The sequence below is a fragment of the Melanotaenia boesemani genome, chromosome 10 (genome assembly GCF_017639745.1).
Source record: "Melanotaenia boesemani isolate fMelBoe1 chromosome 10, fMelBoe1.pri, whole genome shotgun sequence".
Classification (NCBI taxonomy): Eukaryota; Metazoa; Chordata; class Actinopteri; order Atheriniformes; family Melanotaeniidae; genus Melanotaenia; species Melanotaenia boesemani.
This window is the reverse complement of record NC_055691.1, coordinates 26,328,991-26,350,367: the sequence shown is the minus strand read 5'-3', so window position 1 is coordinate 26,350,367 and position 21,377 is coordinate 26,328,991. Positions and strand designations below refer to the sequence as shown.

Here is a 21,377-nt window from a genome sequence, read left to right as displayed (position 1 = left end):
CAAGCATCACTATAGGCTTTTGGACTCATAGAAGGACAATGTCGCTATAGTAACAAACAGGGTTTCAAGAAGCATGTTATACACAGAATATTGATAAGAGATGGGTGCTGATTAGTTCAATATTTGCATACATTGCTGTCCTCTGGACAACAGAGAAACTTTAAGTGAAGAGTGAGCAGGTGCTGAGGGAGAATGGATGTTGGGCGGACGTATTTCTTTTTGATGTCATGTTTGTGGTGCTGTCTTGAAGAAGAGTGATGATATAAAAGAGCAGCACACATTTGCTCTCGTGTGTGAGTGGATTCATCTGGAAACCTTTTGGTGTAAAATGCAGACCTCAGCTGATGTTTAAGAGGCATGATAAATCATAACCCTTATGTAGTTTTTTCCCCCACATTCTCAACAAAATCAAGATCATGGATTTTCACCTCTTCTGGCTCTGCAGTGGCTGCAGCGAGGCGTCCTTGGTGTGCAAGCTGTCCGTAGTCCACTGTCACCTGAGAGGCGAGGCCGCAGAGCTCTTCGGGGCAGGTTACTGACTTAGTCATCTGGTCACAAAGAGAATGTATATCTTCTCTAGCTCTGCTGTTGAATATTTCATTATAAAATTGAAAAGAAGCCAATGGAAAGGCTCACCATCTCCTGGGCAGTGATGGCAATGGCCTTGGAGAACTTCACCATGGTGGTCTGGTAGTCCACAAAAGAGCCCTCTGGTTCTGGAGGTGTTCCTTCATCCAACTGTGAAGATTGATTTTTTAGTACTCTTACACACAGCGGTCCTTTATAATTTTACACTGAATACTCATCTAATTTGTTTATTTATTTTTATTTTATTTTAGATCCATAAGTTCAGTTCCACTTTACAACAAATGTTTATTTAACCATTATAATGAGGTTTGATGTTTTTATTGTTGCAGTACATGAAAACAATTATTAAATAATTTTTAACATTGTACAATTTTCACTCCTTTTAGTCCTGTACTTGTGCCCCACTGTTTATAGAGAAATGTCTTTGTTTTTTGGTTTGTTGCCACTTAATTTTAATGTATGAATTATTCATACACTACAAAAAGCACCTCAACTCAATGTATGCACCAGTGTTATACGTAGCATAGAAAATGTAACCAAGAATCCATTTCAAATTTTCATTTGCTACTAACAACCTGTCACAACATGTGATCCATTTTCTTTAGTTGTATCTATGAACAATTCCAGATACCACAGTTTCACAGAAATAAAATGGTATTTTTGCACCAACAACATGCTTTCCAAAGAGCTGTTAGCTGAAAACCTGGCATATCTTTACATGATGAGCAATGTGTCCTTGGAAGATTTGAAGAAGTTGGAGAAGTGGAGGACAAAAGATGAACAATATGTTTAAATTATTTACTTAAAAAATAAGAACAAAAATCTAGGAAAGACCTGACACAGGATCTGAGCAATGCATCTGTCCCTTCTGTTGATCCTTCTACTGCTAAAGCCTTCTCAGAAATGGTCTAGGTTGTGAAAAAGACATTCTTATCTAGGAGAAACAGGGAGAAAAGGCTATGATATGTGCCAAAAGACACAAGAACTGGACTGAAAATCAGTGGCAACAGGTCTTATGAAGTGATTAATCCTTTACATTATTGTAGCTGTGTGGGATAACTGAACAAAAGGCAACCAACATCCAAAATAGAGGTTTAGATTGTCCTTTAAAAAACTTGGAGAACTCTTTCTGAGGCCTATGTAAAGAAATGATAAGAAAGCTGGTCATACAGTACCAAATACTGCCTTTTAACACTAATTAGAATTGTACAAACTCTATTTTCCCATTTCTATTCACCCATGTAAATAAATAGCTCCACTTTTTTTTTTTTTTAAAAAGAATTGCAAAATTAGTGTGTGAGCAGCTGAGTGAGAAACAGTGTTAGGTGTTAAGTTGCTGAATCTATAAAAGTTTAAAAGGTGCTATATAAGAGTGGGCCATTAACTTTATAAGTCTGCATTAAGGTGTTTTAGAGCACCTTGCTTTGTCCTTCAATGCAGAAAGGAATCCTTCAGACAACCTAACATTGGAATATTGGAGAAGAATAAATAAAAGGTTTACCACTGGATGGACTAAAACAATATTTTACCTAACGTGATGACATTGTACTTCTGCATGGTCATATGGCAGCTTGTAAACAAGAAAACAATAAAACTGATATGTTGATCTACTGGACAGCAGATTAAATAAATGAATGAATAAATAAATAAAATGCCCAGCTTACATCACAATTCTTTCTTATTTAAAGCAAATCTTCATCTTTAATCTTTTTGATTCTGTTACTCTCTATTCGACATGTTATATTTCTAACGAAAATATTCAAGCTTAATACATTTATCCTTGTACTGGATGTTTGTGGATTTTGCTGCAACAAACTACTTAACATTTAATTTATAAGCTTGTATGTGAGTGTTTCATAGTGTGAATTATATATATATACACTACCGTTCAAAAGTTTGGGGTCACTTTGCCATTGGATTCAATAGGGAAGTGACCCCAAACTTTTGAACGGTAGTGTATATATATATATATATATATATATATATATATATATATATATATATATATATATATATATATATATATATAGATAGATAGATAGATAGATAGATAGATAGATAGATTCGTAATTCTTTTTTATACATCAAGAGAGAAGAACTAGACCGCTGACATCTGAGACAAATGTATTATGCCAGATCATAATGCAGATCATTGTCATTAATTAACCATGCTGTCAGCACATAGATCTGTCCTCTCATTTGATGAGTGACGGCTAACATAACCAGTGGTCTGTGGATTTAAATCTTGTCAACTACTGGAAAGAATAATAATCACTGACAAGGAAAAACCTTTAGAAGGCAAACAGAAAAAGAAGACAGCAAATAAATTTTTGCTTAAGAAGACTTTGTCAAACACACACACCCACACACACCCTTACTCACCCTGCCCATGGACTCAGCAATGGACTCCACCATGCCCCCAACCATACCACCTTCACTTGCTGCCTCATTCAAAGTCACCATGATGTCATCCACAGCCTCTTTCATTAGCTGGGCTGCCTCAGAGATAGCATCGTGGGTGTGGGACGCCTGAGGATGCAGGCAACTGATTAACATCTCTATGACACTGTCTTGGTTTATCCAGAAGAAAAGGAAATAGAGGACAGCAGTTCTGTAATATTCTTACAGGAACTCACTAGAAAAAAACTCTGAATTCAAATGTAATACATGAAAGTATAAAAATAAAAATGAGAAAACCTTTGCAGGCTGAGGTAGTTAAGCAATATGATAAACCAAAGCAGGACCGAGGTGGTTTGTTCATAAACTATTGTCATCATCCACCAGTCTGAATAAAGGTGGTCACAAAAATACGATTGGCTATAATTTCTGTATTTTTTAGTTTTGTTGATAGTTATTAAGTTTGAGTAAAATCCTAAATAAACACTAGGGTACAGGCTGTGCTTGGAGCAGGTATTAAAAATGTATCAATGAAATCTTAAAATAAATGATCATGCTAATAGACAGCAATAAAGCCCAGGTAGAACTCCTGGGCCTTTTTGCTACTCAATTCAATTTGAACAAATCCAATCCATTTGATGAAGAACAGAGAAGAGGACCTGGGGAAGAGAAAAACTCCTGCTCAACAGTAAAAAAACACTTAACTTTCTTTAAATCAAAGACCCACACCAGACTGAATTAATCTTTTAATCCATTTACTGAAACCTTTCAATGCAGGCCAGTCTTGAAATTGTGACCTGTAAAATGTGGCTACATGACAATTATGACCAACAATGTACCTTTGGGTTTCCTCCACCTTCCTTGGCAGCATAAAGCATCTGCAGGGCAGACTCAGACAGGGTCTTGGTCTGGTCCAAGATGGTCATCTGCTGCTGGTGGTCTTGCAGCTTTGAGGCCAGGCCGACTGAGGCCACAATAAGTGGATCAAAGTAACTGGCCAGCTGGGTGACCTGGGAGAATGTGATTAAGAGAGCTAAAAAAAGAGACTGAACCACATCACAGAAGACAGACAGACTGGGGTTTTTCTTTGTATATCAAAAGTGGATGGAGAGATATATGGTCACACCATCACCTTGTGTCCTAGTTGGGCAGCTTCACCTCGAGCCGCTGTGGAGACAGGATCAATCAGATGACCAATCTCTTGTACAGAGGATGTCAGCTGTTCCTGGAGTGCCTGTTGAGTTACAGGAGCAGATAATTACATAATAATTCACAACAGAAAATCTACAGATCCCATTAGGTTCTTTCACACAAGGCAGAGCTGATGGGTCACTTGTACTTACTTCCATAGAGATATCATCTCTGCAGGGCAGGGTCTGCCCAACTGCAGCCAGGGAAGCTTGCTCAATGTCCCGGATACACTTATTAATGTTATCAATGGAGTAATCACACTCTCTCTGTCCTGGTGCCTTGTCCCTGTCACCAGTAATATTGAAAAAAAAAAATTGTATTGTGCAAATATAGTAAAAATGTAAATAATGACTTTACTCTAAGCATCACAGACAAATTGATGCAGCACCCATTAATCTAACCCAAGAGTTAAAAAAAATTCACTACACAGCTTGTAGTATCACATAAGCTTACTCACTGACACACTTGTTTAATCTGTAATCTAAATTTTCTTGCCAGGAGAAGTGACTTCCTGGAGTTGTATCATCACTAAGAGGTTACCAGGTAACCACCTGCTGACTTGCTAATCATACTCTGCATTTAAGAGATGAGAGTACCACATTCTTCATTTCACAGTCATATAAAAAGTTATTCCCCAAATCCTGAACTATTCCTTTTAAATACTGGCAGTAAGGGCTTCATTTACTGTTTCTCTATTTTATGTTTCAGCAGCTGTGGGAATCGTCTACTTTACTGATGATGAAGGCAGGTGGAGTTCCATGTAGTGAAATGTGTTTTAGATCCAGTCTCATCACCACATCACTGCTCTGTAGTGTTAACTAATCTATTCCAAAGCTGTGGGAATCTCAGTATCTATAAAGTAAGGATGCAATTTACGGCTGAGCTAAACACACATCAGATAACACACCTTCCAGTTTCAGAAACAATTTTACACCCAGCTGTGAACACACCTTTACAAACTGTGATTCAGGATAATCCTGCAGAGACAGGTGTGATTGGGAGCAGGATTTGTACAAACCTAATTGAGGTGATGAGGCTCTTGATGGAGTCAGAAACTGTCCTGGAGTGACCGGCTAGGATGGACCAAGTTGGAGGATCTTTGGGGTTGAGAACCAGTGAGCGAGCAGTTTCTATAAGGTAAGTGGAGCTATCGAGCATGGAGCGAGCTGAGCGCACAATAGGCTCCTGGGCTGCTGAGCCCTGGAGAAATGAAAAGATTTGTCTAAGTGAAACAACAGCCTTGGTAGCAGCTAAACAGCAAGGAGTTATCCATATTGGTCTGACTGACTTGTTAATATTCTCTGACTACCTTGGAGAGATCAAAGGTGCAATCAAAGGAGGGATGAGATTAGGAAGGCAGCTTTACACAGACGTAGAAAGAAACACCTTTAGTCATTATGATACGAGCCAAAACCTCTCCTGACAATTAGATTAACAAGCTAAAGATTAGAGCAGATGTTCTGAGAGAAAGTGCTGTTGAACACTGCCCTCCAACAGATTACAACCATACAGCTTTAAGAGGACTGTGCAAGCACTGAAAATTAAAAATCCACCTTAAAACCAGTCTAACATTAATAAATGGAATAAAATTTTAATGCGAGTATAAAAAAAAAAAAAAAAAAAAAAAAAAATCAAACCTTTATCTAAAAAGCGGCTTTAAGATCCTATGTAAGAGAAAAAAAATCTGAATATTTCTGAGAGCAGATGAGCTCATAAAAAGTTGGCAAACTTGGCAACTGAAAAAAAATTATATAAAAAAGAGGACATGGCACATTACAAACCAACATTTAAACAGATAAATACCTCATTACTGATCTGAGCTGGGATGCTAGCAAACTCCGGATTGTTGGCAAAGGTTGACAGGTTTTCTACAGCCTCAAGGAGTGGAGTTGTAGCAACACGGCACCTGCTCCTGTTCTCCTCAGAAAAATCCCCATCTAAAGCCTGAAATAAAACAACATCACAAGAATAAAATACTCGTCTATTTTTTACATTACTTTTGAAAGTGAATGAATTATACATACACATCTGCAACTTCTCACTTGGTGAAGAAAATTTTTATAACAAATTTACACTCAACGTTTTGATCAGTTGGTGAGTTGACCTTGATGGTTTTGACGAGGTTGGCTGTGGTGTTGGCCACCTCTTTGGCTGACTGGACAAACTGCCTCCTAGCCACAGGGTTGGAGGTTTTAGAAGAGGCTAGGCGGCAGGCATTACAGAGAGCCGAGGTGTGTTTGGCTACAATTGTTGCTGCAGATAAGACCTTGTAGAAACAGACATACAAGAAACATCAAGAAGAAAAAGAGCAGTTGTATGAACTCAGATTTATTTGCATAGTTGTAGTGCATTTTCCTCCTTGAGTGCTGTTGCCATTGGAGACCATGAGTTTGGTCTTTAACAGTGTTAAGGTAGGTGTGGTTAGACCTAAAGTCAAATCTAAAATAAGCATTTTCCAGCAGAGTACAGCATTTTAACAATTTGATCAATTTTATTTTCTTCATACTGATCTGCCAGTCGTTTTGATGTTGTGGCAGATCGGTGTGTAAAGACAATTCTCTTTTAAGTCCTACTCACACTGGAGGGGAAAAACCAGTCATTCATCTAGACTGACTTTGCATTGTGTGAATGTGCCTTCTGCAGAAAAAAACAAGGATACAGATCTTTGTCTGCTTGCAAAACAACAGGGTATATAACCCAGCGATAAGCATTTTTAAGATGCTACGCCAAGAAACTGTGCCTTTAGAAAGACAGAAATGGATATACAACAGGATGTGTGCCATCAGCAAGTAGAAAGGAAAAGCTGTGTGATTCTGTTACTTAATATTTATACATATGCAGAAAGCAGTTTTGAGTAAAATATCCAAATATCAGCTATGTCAAGGTTAAGGTATCATATCCAGTATCCCCATAATGTAAATGACAGTTTTATGTGCAATCTCCATATACCAGGGAATCTTTGTGCGAAGTTTTGGTGTTTGTAATTTATTTTCTTACCTGTGAGGGACTACTCGCTGGGTCCACTAAATTCTGACAAGCCATCTGTATAGCTTGGTGGGCCCGTGCAAACTGAATGGGATCCACCAACCCTTCGTGACCTGACTGGCTATTTGGATCAGAAACACCTACAAGATAAGAAGCCTGGAGGGTAGAATGCAAAAACAGAGTTACATAGTGTAGTAACAAAAAAACTTAGTCAACAGTCTCTGGACCAAATAAGTGCATCCAAAATACATTATTAGAGAATGTACAAATAAATTTAAATTGAATACACAGTAAAATAGACAAGCTTTTAAAAAGTGGATAAGCAGACTGGCCTTTTCTTGAAAAGACAGCTGAATCAAGCAGGCAGATGAAGATGTTATTTTACAACTTTAAAGGTAAGAAGTCTATAAAGCCTCCAATGAAAGCTGGCTCACCTTGCCTTGCTATCATTGCTTCCAATGAAAAGCATCCTGGTATACACTAAATGCCATTTATGAGAGGTTTCAACCCTGTCAAGATGTGTGAATTTCACTTCTTGTAACATTTAGAAAGCCATGGCAGCCAATAAAAAAGATTGAGTTTTTAAAATAAATGTAATGTGATTAATTCTGAAAGTATTATTAAAACACGGTAAACAGAAGAGGTAAGAAAGAAAACCTGAGATGACAGCAGATTCAGGGTAAATTAGAGCATGTTAGTAAGACGCTGTGATCTCACCTGTCCTGCAGCCTCTGTCAGCCCACACAGAGCTTTGGATGCCAAACTCACACTCTCTCCAAAGGCTAGAACATCACCTGTCTTACAGTGCTGAGAAATGCCCGCCATCGACTCTCCCAGGACCTGAGGGGCATGAAAATGGAGAAAAATTTGTATGAATTAGCACTTCAGCTGCCTGCTATGTAAAATACCGTTGACAGTAACAGTATGCAGTAGAGTGATTTCGAAAGCCTGTACCTTTGAGTTCTCCATGACGCTCTCAATGCAGTCAAAGTAGGAGAGTTCGTTCACAGGCTCGTTGGGGTTTTCCAGGAGACCCCTGACAGCCTGCATGCGAAAAGAAATGGTAATGACTTATGATAACTTGCAAATTTACCAGCCACTTTACTCTGATATTAATTGCATTTTCAGTCTAAATGATGCTGATTGGAATATGCTGCCATGCACAGTTAAAGGCTGTATTAGAGTGAGCAGAGTAAAAATAAATACCTCACTTTAAAAAAAAACAAAACATACCCAGATAGCAGACATGTTTAGGCCACATCCATGCTACATTTGGCCCTAATGGCTCAGTTACGGGACTAGCAAGTCTTCTGTGGGCCACATGTGGTCCAGATGTCAGTTGTTGGCCTGGATGTGGATTATGGCAATTGTTTTGTGGGCCAGAAGTGGTCCTAATATGGGAAGTCTTACATATGGCAACTTTCTTGTGGTCATATAGCTGAGCTGTAAGTCAAGGCCAAATTTAGGCCAAACAAAACTGCACATTTGGGCCAAACATTTTTTGCTATCTAGGCACAGTGCAAAAATATGCTTACTTACAGAAAAAAAACAGGCCTATGTCTGTGTGTGATATAGTGCATGTGAGGACATCTACCTCCAGCTCCCTTAAGGCGTTGTCACACTCCTTTTGTCCAGCTGCTTGCTGGGTACAGAGTGTTATCAGCTGGTTAATACTCTCTGTCACCGCCCTGAAAAACACAGGCAGCCACACAAGTCTCTTTAGCTCTCACGTGTGTCCTCTGCATGCAGGCACTGGCTGGTTTTACTCATTCATGCTTTTAGCTCCCCTAGTCAAGCATGGCAATGATGGCCTCTCACTGTGGTTGAATAACATGGTGCACAGGAGTGTCAAGATTGTCTTGAGTTTGCGTTCAGCCTTGCTGAGCACAGACGAGCTCAAGCCAAGGCTTCCATCTTCCTAATTAGACAGAGAGAACTCAGTCAGGCCTAAAGCCCTGCGGGACCAGCTGCTTGGCTTCTTTCCACTAAAGGGAGGATACATACTCCCTTTAGCGATGCCGAACAGACACATTGTAGGAGTGGCATAGAGATGCAGTGGGGAAATATTTTCTGCATCCATCAAACCTTGCTAATCAAGAGCTGGATTCATATTTACAAAGAACAGCACTAGCAAATAGAGTATGATAATCATCAGAAACAACACAGATCAGTTGTGATATGCATCTTTTTGCACCTTGCTGCCACAGCTAGAAGATTCTTTGCATTGGCTGCACCTGGATCCACAGACAGAGACTTGGCGGCCAGTAGCAGCTTGCTGGATGCCATGGAGATGTTCTTCAGATTACCAATGACTTGGATTTGGTCTTCTTTGCTCTGCACATGCAAGTTACAAAAAAAGAAAATGAAGGTATTCCATCTGCCCCAAACACTTATTATATTCTGTTCTCATTCAGCAGGCCTTTTTGACCCTGATTAAAGCTGGGGTGTCACACTACGTCAACTTCATTCCCTGACCATCTTTCCAAATTAATGAGCAAAACAACCAGAACAGGAACATCACAAGATCTCATTACTTTTGACAGTATAAAAGCTCTAAGGGATAATCTATGGGCCTAAGTGAATAAGATGAAAAGGTCCAATTAACAAATTACTTTAATCACTTATTTCATAAAGTGACACAAAGATACCCTCTGTATTCAAAGCATTTAGTGTATCAAACATCTGAGGGCTTCAGTGGATTATTTTCTGAGTGGAATGTGAGGGGTTGTTGTGTGATCATGAAACCTACTTGGGTGTGTCCTGCCATCTCAATGCCAGCATCCAGGAACTCATCAAAGTCTTGGCTGAACTTCCCAGAGGCTGCAGCCAACTGGCTGCTTGTTCCACGGGAGGAGTGGACGACCTCGCCTGCTGAGTGGTTGAGTTCAGCTGCTGTGTGGTTCAGCTCAGTTTGGGCCTCCTGGAATGTCTTACTGCATGGAGGGAGCTTCAAAGACAAGACCCGCAGGTAGACTATACTGTATAAGTTAAGAAGTGATACTTGAAAAATGTACTTGGCTTGCATCACGATGATTGTGAAAAGAAATTGAACAAGGACTCACAAAGTCCACTAGCAGCTTCTTGCTGGCCTCTCCGATGCTCCTGAGAGCCATATCAACATCCTTTTGGCCTGGCAGGCAATTCACACAATTATTCAGGGAGTGTGACACCGCTTTGGCTACCTAAAACACAGCACAACATCTGTCAATGGGTTGCCATTATGCATTCTAACAATGCACTGCACAACAAAGCCCAAGAGCGAAGCTATATTCGGAAATAACATCTGAAATGCAAATGCAGCTCACAGCACTGTCACTAATTTCTGCTGCTGTCAGAGATATATGCCAAACAATATGTTTATCTCCTGAAGGGCTCCAGGAGAATGAACAATTTTACTCCTGAGGAATATCAGGCGACAAAGACTCAGAGGAGAGAAAATAGCAACGCTTAGAGAAGATGATTGCTATGGAAAAGAGAAATGTTTAGAAATCAGCAGAGGATGGGGAAAGGGACCAGAAAAGAACAATGTGATCACTGTAGTACACTATTGCCTCTGGGCATACAAATATTACTGGGACCGATGGTACCTGTGCCAGTCTCTGCTGACTCTCTGCATCTCCTGGATGAACCAGAGCCTGATGAGCCTCATGGATCAGCATGGTCGAGCCTTCCATCACACATTGGGCTGAGTCCAGCATTGCAGCTGCAGCCTGAGGCTCTTTGGTGCTTGCTGCCACACCTCTAGCTGCTTGAGCCAATGTCCTCAAAGCCTGTGCCGTTTCTCTGGCAGCAACACCTGCAGAAAGCCAGCCACATTTTAAAATGACAAGAAATACATTTGATCTCAAATATATTTATTAGAGGATCTCATGAGGTACTTCACTTAAGTACAAAAAGTAAATACAAAAAAGTAAAGATACAGACTGATTAATTCATGTGCATCAGCCACCAATGTAGTAATAATTACATGATTAGTAACCTGGTCTAATAATCAACAAAAAGATAGGAAATAGAAGGTTCACATGATCCTTTGCTCAACATTGTCATGCAAGGAAAGAAAGTGATGATGTTAAGTGACGGCAGTAATTTAAATTTCGTTTGTTTTGCAGAAGTCCTGTGTACACAACAAAAATGTCTTGTTACTGTAACAGCAAAAGAATTTGTCAAGCCAATCTCCAGCAGTACTGCACTGTAACCAAAGTGTGATAATGGAATGCCCTCATTGTTTAAATAAATGTGGTAGTATAATACGTATTGGCCCACATGAGAGTTGCCCTTAAATTATTACACATAGAGCTGAGAAAAAAAGCAGCAAATTGTATCAAATTGTATTAACCAGCAGAGTGGAGCCATTTGCTGATGGAATGTTAAATCCAGTGAATAAAAAGATTAATGAGTAGGGAGCAGCACCCTGGACCACAGCATGAGGTAATGCCTGGGAGCTTACGTTGTTAAAAATGCTGTTCTCTCCTATATTTATCTGAGACTCCCAGCAATAACTGCCAGACAAACAGTCAAGTCATGCTGCGTTGCAGGAGATCAGTTTAAAGTTAAACTGACAAAATAAATAATAAATAATAAAAATAATAGTCAATAAGGCATTATATGCATTATATCTGCCTATGTCAATAATGTAACTTTAACCTCTCTGACCTGGATATAATACTTTACCTGTATAATGTTCATTGCCCTGTGCAGCACATGTCAACAGTTGTGCCATGGAGGAGCCCACCGCCTTAGATGTACTTCCCAAATCCTGAGCGCACTTTTCCAGCTGTGTGAGCAACAAAACGCATTACAGCTTAACGTGGATCTCCTCAAGTTGGTACATTCTTGCTTGAAAGTTTTCAAACCCATTAAAATTTTTTATAGTTCTGCATAAATATGATCTTAAACTTCAATAAAGTTTAATGCAAGTCCAACAATATATACATGTATGAAGCAAACTAAATTAAACGAAATAAACAAAATAAATAAAAATAAACAGAGATCTATCAATGTTAGAGCATTATTATGTAAGAAGAAATCTGAATCACAAAATCAGAAAAATCAGATTACTGAATATGTTAGAAAAAGAATTCTGCACAGAGATTGTACTCTATGCGTCCACAATAATTCAAACTGTGTGCAAATGGGAGAAAACCATTATCATACTTCCCAGGACCAAGATCACTTTAAGAGCAATGTCCTACAAAGCAGACATGCTTGGGCCAAAGCCGGGCTACTTTTGGTACTTATGGCTCAGTTGAGACAATGGCAAGTCTCCTATAGGCCACGTGTGGTCCGGGTGTTAGTTGTTGGCCGGGATGTGGATTACAGCAAGAACTCACATTCAGTCTAATTTGGGCCATATTTGGGCGAAACATTTGTTTTTGCTTTCTGGGGTATGCAATAGGTAATTGTTAATAGTTCAAGTAGAACTCTCTCTCTCTTGGCTAATGTCAGTAAATATGAGTTTGCAACCAGAACATTTAAATATAGCAGTGGCTTATACATGATATGGCTTAATGACAATGCTGTTCTTTAAATCCATATCATGCTGTTACGACTAACAGAAAAGTAGAAGGCTGCTGAAAAAAAGGTAGATACACTACTCATAAAAAAAGTTAGGGATATTTAACTTTCAAGGGAAATGTATAGAAAAGTTAAAATATTTATATTATTTAATGAATGTAGAGTATTTAAGCAAAATAGTGAGGTGGCCTTCCTTCATTTAATTTTATATTATATACCACAACATAAAATGGTCAAATTAATTTAACCTGTATAGGTTGTAGTACATTTTAGGTACATTCTGACATCATACAAAAAGCCAAACATGCCCAACTTTTTGTGAGTAGTGTATATATATGTGTGTGTGTGCTCACAAACTTTTCAAACAGCATTGTTTAGACCAAGATATGTACAGTTTCTTAAAATTAATGTTCTACTGACCGTTTCCCCAGGAAGAGGTTTGAGTTGGCCATCAATCACAGACATCTTAGCATCCTGAAGCTCACACTTAAGTGTCTGTACGGTCTTCAGGGCAGAATCAATCTCCAGAGGGCCACAGGCTTCATGTGCCTTCAAATAACACCCAGACATAAAATTTACTGAGACTCAATAACTCAGGTCAGACCAGATACAAGGCTGTATATAACTTGTATGTCAAGATAAGACCAAAGAACTGGACTTGCATAAAAGCATGCAAGCAGTGAACTTCCTGCATCAGTGGGATAATTCTTGTTATCTCTAACAGTGTTGGGTATAGACACCTTCTGGGTGGCAGTCCTGAGCTCCGCCAGGCAGGTTGCTAAATTCTTGGCACACTGGCCCAGCTGCATAGCAGCAGCCTGGTCAGTCACTGTGGGAACTGCAGACTTCGCTGATGCTACCATCTTACTTCCAGGCTGAGAGGTGGTGGCAGAAATACAACAAGAAACTCATAAGCTCTTATATAGCATTCGTTTGTCTATATCTGTCTATATCACTAAATGTTTCAAGATAGCATACCAACCTGTAAGAAACTCTGGCTGGCCATGATGAGGGCGAGCTGAGGCCCAAGCTCTTCAGGTTGGGCTTGGCTGCTCCTCATCCCTTGCACCAGCTGGGGAATACTATCTGCAACTGCCTAAAATCCATGAAGTATTCCTTATTACTACACTGTCATGACAAAAGCAGTGCTTAACAAATCTTTAAATACAAAAAGGTAGCTGCATCAGAGAAGATGAGAATAACTACATGGTCTTACCTTGCAGCTGTGTACTAACTGCTGATGTGAGACAGTATTTTTGTTGGAAGCAGCAGCATTCTGTGCAGCTGCAATGGTCTGAGTTGCAGCAGCTGCTGCCTGCTTAGCCGCTAACTGTTCACAAGACAAAAATGGAGACAATTTAGTCAAAAACAAGACAATGGTGCTTGGCAGGGATTCACATTTCATGTTTGCTCTGTGCAACATCAGGCTGTTATGCTGTATGCTCAAAGTTCTTATCAGAGTGAAAGGAGTCAGAGCCAAAATGTTTTGTAAGAGGATGGAATAATGATGGGATTGCATTGCTAAATCTTCCTGTCAGGAGCTTATCTGTATTTCTTCCTTCTTTATTTTTGAAAATCTACAGCTAAAAATATACTGTTTGCTGCTGATTCTGTTTTCAAAATGTGCTGTATATATTTTCAATATTCTGATTAATATGCCCTAAAGAATACAAATTTTATATCTAAATGTAATAATGTGCATAACTGCACAGCAACTGGAAAATATTTTGTTAGGACACAACAAAATGAAGAGGTATTAAGGGGCCCAAATGCTTGTGAGATAATTGTTACAATAACACTTGAAGATTAATAACACTCTTCTTCACTGGCTTACATGCTGCCATGATGGAGGTGGCCATTAGCACCATTACTGTGACCATCTGATGCAAGGAGGCGGACTGAGATGCATGTCTGATAGCAGACTTATCCCAGCCTTGGGTAATGAATAGTTTACGTGCCTGGGAAATTGAACATTGGGTGCTCAAGAGCAGAGAGGTGGTAGTCATTAGGGGCACACTGATACTGAGGGCTAAACACAGATCTTAACACTCAGATAGTTCATTCACAGCACTAATGGGATTTATGGCTCACTGCAATGGGAAAGAGAAATAATACAGAAGACATATACAATTGGTAGTATTTGGTAAACTGACAGCACAGTCATTTGATCACTTTGTGACCTTCCCCAGCACTTAAACCATGATTAAATCACAGGAAAAAGAAAACTTGAGAAAAAGATGTGAGTGTGGCAACCTCTGGTGATAAGGAAACACAAGATGAAGGGTTATGTTTGGATTAAGGTCACATAACATAAAGATGTCAACATGCTGCCTCTTCTGACTCACCTCCAGCCTGTTGACTAACTTCTTCTTTATTGCATTTTGAGCTGCTGCATTTGTGGCAACACGCAGCCCTTCAGCCGCCTCCCTGAGCCTCTGCTGCTGGTCCTCATTCTCTGGGTAGGCAGCCGCCCCCTAAGGGCACATAAACACATATTCATGCACATGTGCAAATGTGCACACAAAGACACTGCTAATACACAAACTGTATGTACAAAATATAATGAGAGTAACCATATCTCAGCTACATAAGTTTAACGCTTTTGGTTATACTGTACACATTGTGTGACAAATGCAAAGAGGCATTTAGCTCTGTCTGCTGTCTGACAGTTTCCAAGGAAACCGTCAGTACCAGATCCTCACTTCCTCTTTGATAATGGCATGGATGTGGTGATTAATGTGTCACAGATCAAAAACATCTTAATGAGCTAGATGCAGCGTTTCACTTGTGTGGGTATTTCACACTGATATTATCCTGCTCAACAGTACCAGGAGCTCATTAAGAGCTACTGATGCTGCACCCTTTCATTTTGGATGTGACATGATGCTTTGGCTACTGCATGCAATAATGTGGATGCTTTTCATTATTACAGCAAAGCATGTCAATAAAGTTCTTTTATGACCAAAACAAATGCAACATTATAAATATGAAACCACCACCACTACATTGCCACTGCTGAATGAAATTAGTGAAAAAAATACAAAAACACTGACATTGACATTAACAGCTGGAATATAAAGATATAAAGAGTTAAAGTAACTGTTAATTTATCAACAACACAATGTGATGTTAACTAGTAATTAAAGAACCAAAACATAATGTTATGGATTATTTAAATTTCAACTAGTTTAAGTTAATACACTGAAGGGATTATTGATGTACATCTCATCCCTCTCTAACCTTAGCAGCTTCCACCATCCGAGCTGTGGCATCAGCCAGAAGTTTGGCTGCAGCAAGTAGTTTCTTGGAGTTGTCAACGTCAACTTCCGCCTCTGCATCCGACCTCATGGCATTGACCAAATCAGAAGTTGCCTGAGCCAACACCCTGGCCTGACGCACCATCTCACCTGGGCACACATAGAAGATGGTGAGTAAGGAAACCTAGCTGTGATACAGCTGAAAATCAGTTTATAATGCAAAGCTAATTTGGACTTTTCTTCAGTTTTCTTAAAAAAAATCACATTGATGGAGCAACTGGTGCTAAAGATGAAAAGCTTTAAATTATAGAGAGTGTATATGAAACCAAATGGGCAGTAAGGTTAGAATAAAACTTAAGTGGCATTATGCCAGACAACATGGGGAGCTGTGAGGGTTGAATTTCAGAAGAGGAATTTCAAGAATTTCTTTTTCCATTTAGACAGCCAACACTGTTTGAAAGTGGTTTCCAAATCAAAAAGTTGTCATGATCAGGCTATGAATCAAAGATAAACTTTTTTTGCAACATTATAAGGCAAAAAAACTCAGAGCAACAGCAGTACAAACATATTTGTGTACCATGATGGATCAGTTTGGCTGCACGTGAACAGTTTAATTTCCAATAGCACCTCATCAGTTTTAACACATACTGTACACTTAAAGAGGCACAGAATGTGATTGAAATAAAAAGGTAATGTTATTTGCAGGATCAGTATACAGTGCTCCTCAAATGTCTGGATACACCAGCCCATTCATTTTTCAACAACTATTTATATACAAATGTTTGACTGTGACAGTATTTTGTAAAATTTGTGTACAACTGAGTGACAGAAGATAAATGACCATGTCTATGTTTTGGCTAGGTCAGTTAAATGATTACCTTATAATTAAATCTTGTAATTTATGCAAGCAAGCCTGCATATTTTTATTTGCAATAAACTAATATTAACAGCAATACTCGTCTTGGTGGTAATGTGGTGGCTTGTATGAGAAACTCCTGTAAATGTCCCAACCTTGCAGCTTCACATAATTTTCACCTTTTTGTTCTGTTACAGCTGAATGTTTCTAGTGACTCATTCTCTTTCACAGGAACAAAAACCTTTGGTTTATATGTAACATCTCCCCACATATCTGCTATAAAAAAACTGTATCTCCCAAACACCCACATCCAGCTCGAAATAACTCACCCAGAGAAGTCTATGGAAGACACCAAGGTACTTTACAACCTACATGTCCTTGGGAATCAACCAATGTGCTTGTCACTGAATAATCATCTTGTTTTGGTAAAGATTTCAGGGTAGTTTTATGATAATTTATAGAGGAATAATGTTTGTCCTTCCAAAAAATGGCCAAGTCATGTGTTTCCTGTTAAATTTCAAAGGCTCCCTGATGCTGATTGAGACCAGACTGAGAACTCTGTAGTGGTTTTAGATGACATGTCTCCTACAACCCCTTGAGAATTGGCTCACTTTGAAAATGCTTCAGTCTCATGACTCAAACCATAACAAATAACCTGAGCTTTGAACATGCATAGATGATTTTTAAGATCATTTATCATGGAGACTAATACAGACAATATCTTAGGTCCCCCTGATACAGTAAAAACATGTCAGAACCGGCTAAGTGAAAGCAGGTACTCTCTAAAGATTAACTCATTGCAATTAGTTTTTAGTACTCACCAGCATCACCCATGGAAGTGAAAATATTTTCAGTCACGTTCATGATCGTGTCTGTGGCCTGGTCGTAGCGTCCGATGGGCTCACCACAGCTGGCGTAATGGCGGACATGTTGCAGTAGGTCGCCAAGGGCCTGGCTCACCACACCAGCTGCTGCCCCGACTTGTTTCAGCAGCTCCCCATCATCACTGGCCAAGCGGCAAGCTTTCACACATGTCTCAACAGATCGGTCTACTAGTTTGCCGGCCTCAACAAGCTGCTCCTGACACACTGGGGAACTGATGGTCGGACTCACCACCTGGTCCACAAGTCAGATGATTGAAGAAGCAAAGAGAATGTACATACACAACATTTACACTAATTCTTGTTTCACCTAGCCTAACACAACTGGGGAATCTTTAAATATGATAAGAAACAGCCCTTTTTAATATTAGATTTAAATAAATGGTCTGTATTTCCACACTAAACTGCATTTTAATCGTTTTCTGTGTGCTGGTATGCCAGGAGATAATGTTTCAGATCAATACCTTGGTGCAGGCCACTAGCTGTGAGGTGGACAGGGCACATTGAGTGGCAGCTGCGATCACTCGGTTCTGCAATATGGTGTCCTCGGCCACCTGGGCAACGTTCTTGGCCTTCAGGACCAACATAGCAGCTGCATTGGCCACCGCCTTGGCCAGATTCATCAGGGTGTCCTGCAACATATTAATCAGTGTCCTTCACTGAGACACAACACAGCTGTGCATGTGTAACTGATGGGACCAGGAAAGTAAATGTTTTCAGTTCATGCTGTTTAGCTAAGATAGTGTGATCACAAATCCAGGGGACTCTGACAAAAAAAGAGAAAAAAGTAAAATAGTCCTTTCAAATTATTGGAATGTAAATGATAAATTACATCTGCATAATTAAGTACAGGAAATGGATTGCAGATGAAATTGTCTTATTGCGGTGGAAGAGTACTGGCTGAAGATCAACGAGACCAAGAAGGTGGATGACTCATGAGCCCCCTCCTCAAGCCATTAATACTGAAAAGAACTGTATGAAAGAGGTGAGGCCATATAAACGGAGGTGAGTGTAGCATGTAAATGAATTTCACTGTGAGAGGATAAATGAAGCAGAAAGTGGAAATTACTGATAAGCTTGTATTGTGAGAGGTCTGAATTATTTTACTACTAAAACCTCTTCATCTGGTGCTTTGTTAGAGATCCAAGTAAAGAGGCAGGTTAATAATAGAGTCTGAGGTAATTATATAAGTGTGTATTGGCATTTTTAAAGGAGGTCTGAGAATATGTGAGTGTGTGTCTTCCTGTTTGGCCAGCTCTATTATAGAAACAGTGAGTGGGTGACGTCCGACCTGGAACTTCTCATCAGTCTCGCCCTCCCCCATGTGACGGAGCAGGTCCCCGCTGGCTTGTCCAATGCTTCCTGCTGCAGTCAGCACCGTCTGTCTGGGCTGCATGAGGATGACATCAGCACATTCATTACACAGGCCTGTCCTGTTCTCACAGATGCCTAAAAAATGATCTAAAACAGACTTCAAGATCTGAAATCATCTCTGAAAAAGCTCCTGTAATACATCTTCACTGGGACACTGATAAAAGGAACATGCAGTTGAACAGTATGTGTTTTTTGTGACTACTGGGACTACTGTAGGGGATGAGATCCAAATCAGCACCAAAATCAGTAGGTGCCTCACCTCAGCGGCTGCAGGCTCAACAGATCTGAGCAGATCTGACACAGCTCCTGCCAGCATCCTGGCAGCACCCATGAGCTTGTGTCCACTCCCCACCTCATCGTCCATTAATGCTGCTAGCAGCTTGACACCTTTAGACATTTCCGTGAGGTTGGAGGAGATGGTGGTGATGGCGCAGCCCACTGCTGTGTAATCAGTCTCTGAGGGTTCACCTGCAGAAGAGAGACAAAAATCATAGCAAACCACATGAAACTGCATCTCTGTTATGCATCATTATTTTCTATACTGCTCAGCCATTCATTTAGCTAAGCCATGGGGCAGCTTGCGTGTTGTATGCTTTAACACACACATGAAATGAAAGTTGAAAATGTTAGTGTGTGCCATCTTTCAACTGTTTGTCGTTTTCCTGGGAACTCACCTGCTGTGAGATTGACCACAGATGCTGTTCCAGCAGTGATGGCATCAACCTGAGAGTGGATTTCATGTTTGGACTCATCAACTTTGTTCTGAACCCACACCCTGGATGCCTTTTGGAGGATGAAAACAAGAGTTATTGGTTTTCATCATAGTGGGAGATTTTCACCTCATATCAGCTTTGCTGCACAGGATTAAAGGTCTAGGCCAGTCTAACACCTATGGCTTTGGAAACACTCAAGCATTCGATATAGCCTCCAGATTTACAGCAAGATCTACAACCTAATTATATTTGGAAAACTTTGTGTAATTTTATATTATTAGAAGACTTGAATGCTTATAGACTGTAACTGTAATGTCAGAAAGCAAATAATCTGAAGAATTAGGAAAGTATAGCTCAAGGATGAGCTCAGATTGTGGGAATTTGAACTACTCGATAAACATAAGCTGCATCTGTGCAAAGAAATTCTACAAAACTAGATAAAATATAGTATAACTCACTAAGTCGTGGCCCAGTGGAGGCAGATTATCCACGTGTCCCAGGTCAGCCTGGGCCTGCTGCACAGCCTGCATACTGCTGTTGATCGTTCCCATCAAGGCCTGCTGGGCTAAATTCTGACGACAACAACAGGGCACATGTAGTATTTCAAAATGACTTAAGAAGACATAGATCAAACATGGGTGGATTATACACAATAACAGAAGGTATTTTGGTGCTATACACTTAAAGCACTGAGCACAACATAGGTACTGCATCCTTTTTCCTCCTCTCAGGTTCATCTTTTTTTAAATGTGAAGTGTAAAGGCTCTTGCTTACCAGTGGAGGCATGTGTCCCCTGTGCATCTGCCCTGTTGTGATTTGCTGCTGGGCAGAGGGCATAGTACCCACATTGAAGGTGTCAGGGCCACCAACAGAGCCAGACCGTATAATGCCTGGAAGGGCCACTGACCCATGCTCCACACGGCCTACACGATTGAATTGCTGCTGCAAAATTGTGGACCTAGTACAGAGGAGAATGAAATAGAAGTTAGACATTAATTTCATAGCTAAACATGGTGCAGTGTTAAAGTTGTTTGATGGTGCAAATGTGTTACATTCAACATGTGTACATGCAGATGATTCATGTAAAAAACTAGAAATTTAAATGAAAATCAAATGCTGTGTTTATTTATGGTTGGCCAGCTTTAATAATGAAGGTTGCTTTATATGTTATTTTCTATCACGTGTTTTAGTTTAGGGTAATTATCTGTATGTCATGACAAACTACAACATGACAAATGGAAATGTTAACCAACTCACACTTGCTGAGCAAGTATCTGACTCTTATTGTAAAATTATAAATAAAGTAAGAATTACACATTAACAACTGTTTGCACAGTGACCTGGCATAGTAAGGCAAGAAACAGTAATGAAAAATAGGATTTCATGCCCAAATCAACAGATGCTTATTACTCCATGGGCTAATAACGGCTCAATTTGAGAGACAGCAATTGTGTTTTTGCACTGGGAACCACAAGACGAGTCATCTGGTCAATAATCAGGGGAATTGTGATGCCCCATTCAGTCAACGTGTAATTTCATTAGGAGCCATGTTATATCACATTCACTTATAGCCAGTTATATCACATTAACTAGCTACTGCTTTGTTCTGAACAACATAGAT

At 39.8% G+C, this 21,377-nt stretch overlaps 1 protein-coding gene across 1 annotated transcript in view; it reads right to left on the bottom strand.

Annotated features, from left to right (window-relative positions):
* Positions 1–21,377, bottom strand: part of tln2b (talin 2b) — a 49,961-nt gene that overhangs the window by 16,005 nt on the left and 12,579 nt on the right. The window contains exons 12-42 of the mRNA XM_041998193.1: positions 20,531–20,714; positions 20,215–20,328; positions 19,718–19,826; positions 19,303–19,511; positions 18,961–19,059; positions 18,134–18,301; positions 17,610–17,904; positions 15,916–16,082; positions 15,021–15,149; positions 13,892–14,005; positions 13,658–13,771; positions 13,416–13,550; positions 13,096–13,224; positions 11,833–11,935; positions 10,749–10,957; positions 10,224–10,343; positions 9,911–10,108; positions 9,356–9,495; positions 8,756–8,849; positions 8,116–8,205; positions 7,879–8,001; positions 7,174–7,317; positions 6,281–6,442; positions 5,980–6,120; positions 5,195–5,376; positions 4,329–4,461; positions 4,118–4,219; positions 3,825–3,995; positions 2,971–3,117; positions 637–738; positions 429–548 (exon numbers count right to left, since the gene is read on the bottom strand). Coding sequence (XP_041854127.1) covers positions 429–548; positions 637–738; positions 2,971–3,117; positions 3,825–3,995; positions 4,118–4,219; positions 4,329–4,461; positions 5,195–5,376; positions 5,980–6,120; positions 6,281–6,442; positions 7,174–7,317; positions 7,879–8,001; positions 8,116–8,205; positions 8,756–8,849; positions 9,356–9,495; positions 9,911–10,108; positions 10,224–10,343; positions 10,749–10,957; positions 11,833–11,935; positions 13,096–13,224; positions 13,416–13,550; positions 13,658–13,771; positions 13,892–14,005; positions 15,021–15,149; positions 15,916–16,082; positions 17,610–17,904; positions 18,134–18,301; positions 18,961–19,059; positions 19,303–19,511; positions 19,718–19,826; positions 20,215–20,328; positions 20,531–20,714 — 4,447 coding nt within the window. The remainder of the gene's footprint in view (positions 1–428; positions 549–636; positions 739–2,970; positions 3,118–3,824; positions 3,996–4,117; positions 4,220–4,328; positions 4,462–5,194; positions 5,377–5,979; positions 6,121–6,280; positions 6,443–7,173; positions 7,318–7,878; positions 8,002–8,115; positions 8,206–8,755; positions 8,850–9,355; positions 9,496–9,910; positions 10,109–10,223; positions 10,344–10,748; positions 10,958–11,832; positions 11,936–13,095; positions 13,225–13,415; positions 13,551–13,657; positions 13,772–13,891; positions 14,006–15,020; positions 15,150–15,915; positions 16,083–17,609; positions 17,905–18,133; positions 18,302–18,960; positions 19,060–19,302; positions 19,512–19,717; positions 19,827–20,214; positions 20,329–20,530; positions 20,715–21,377) is intronic.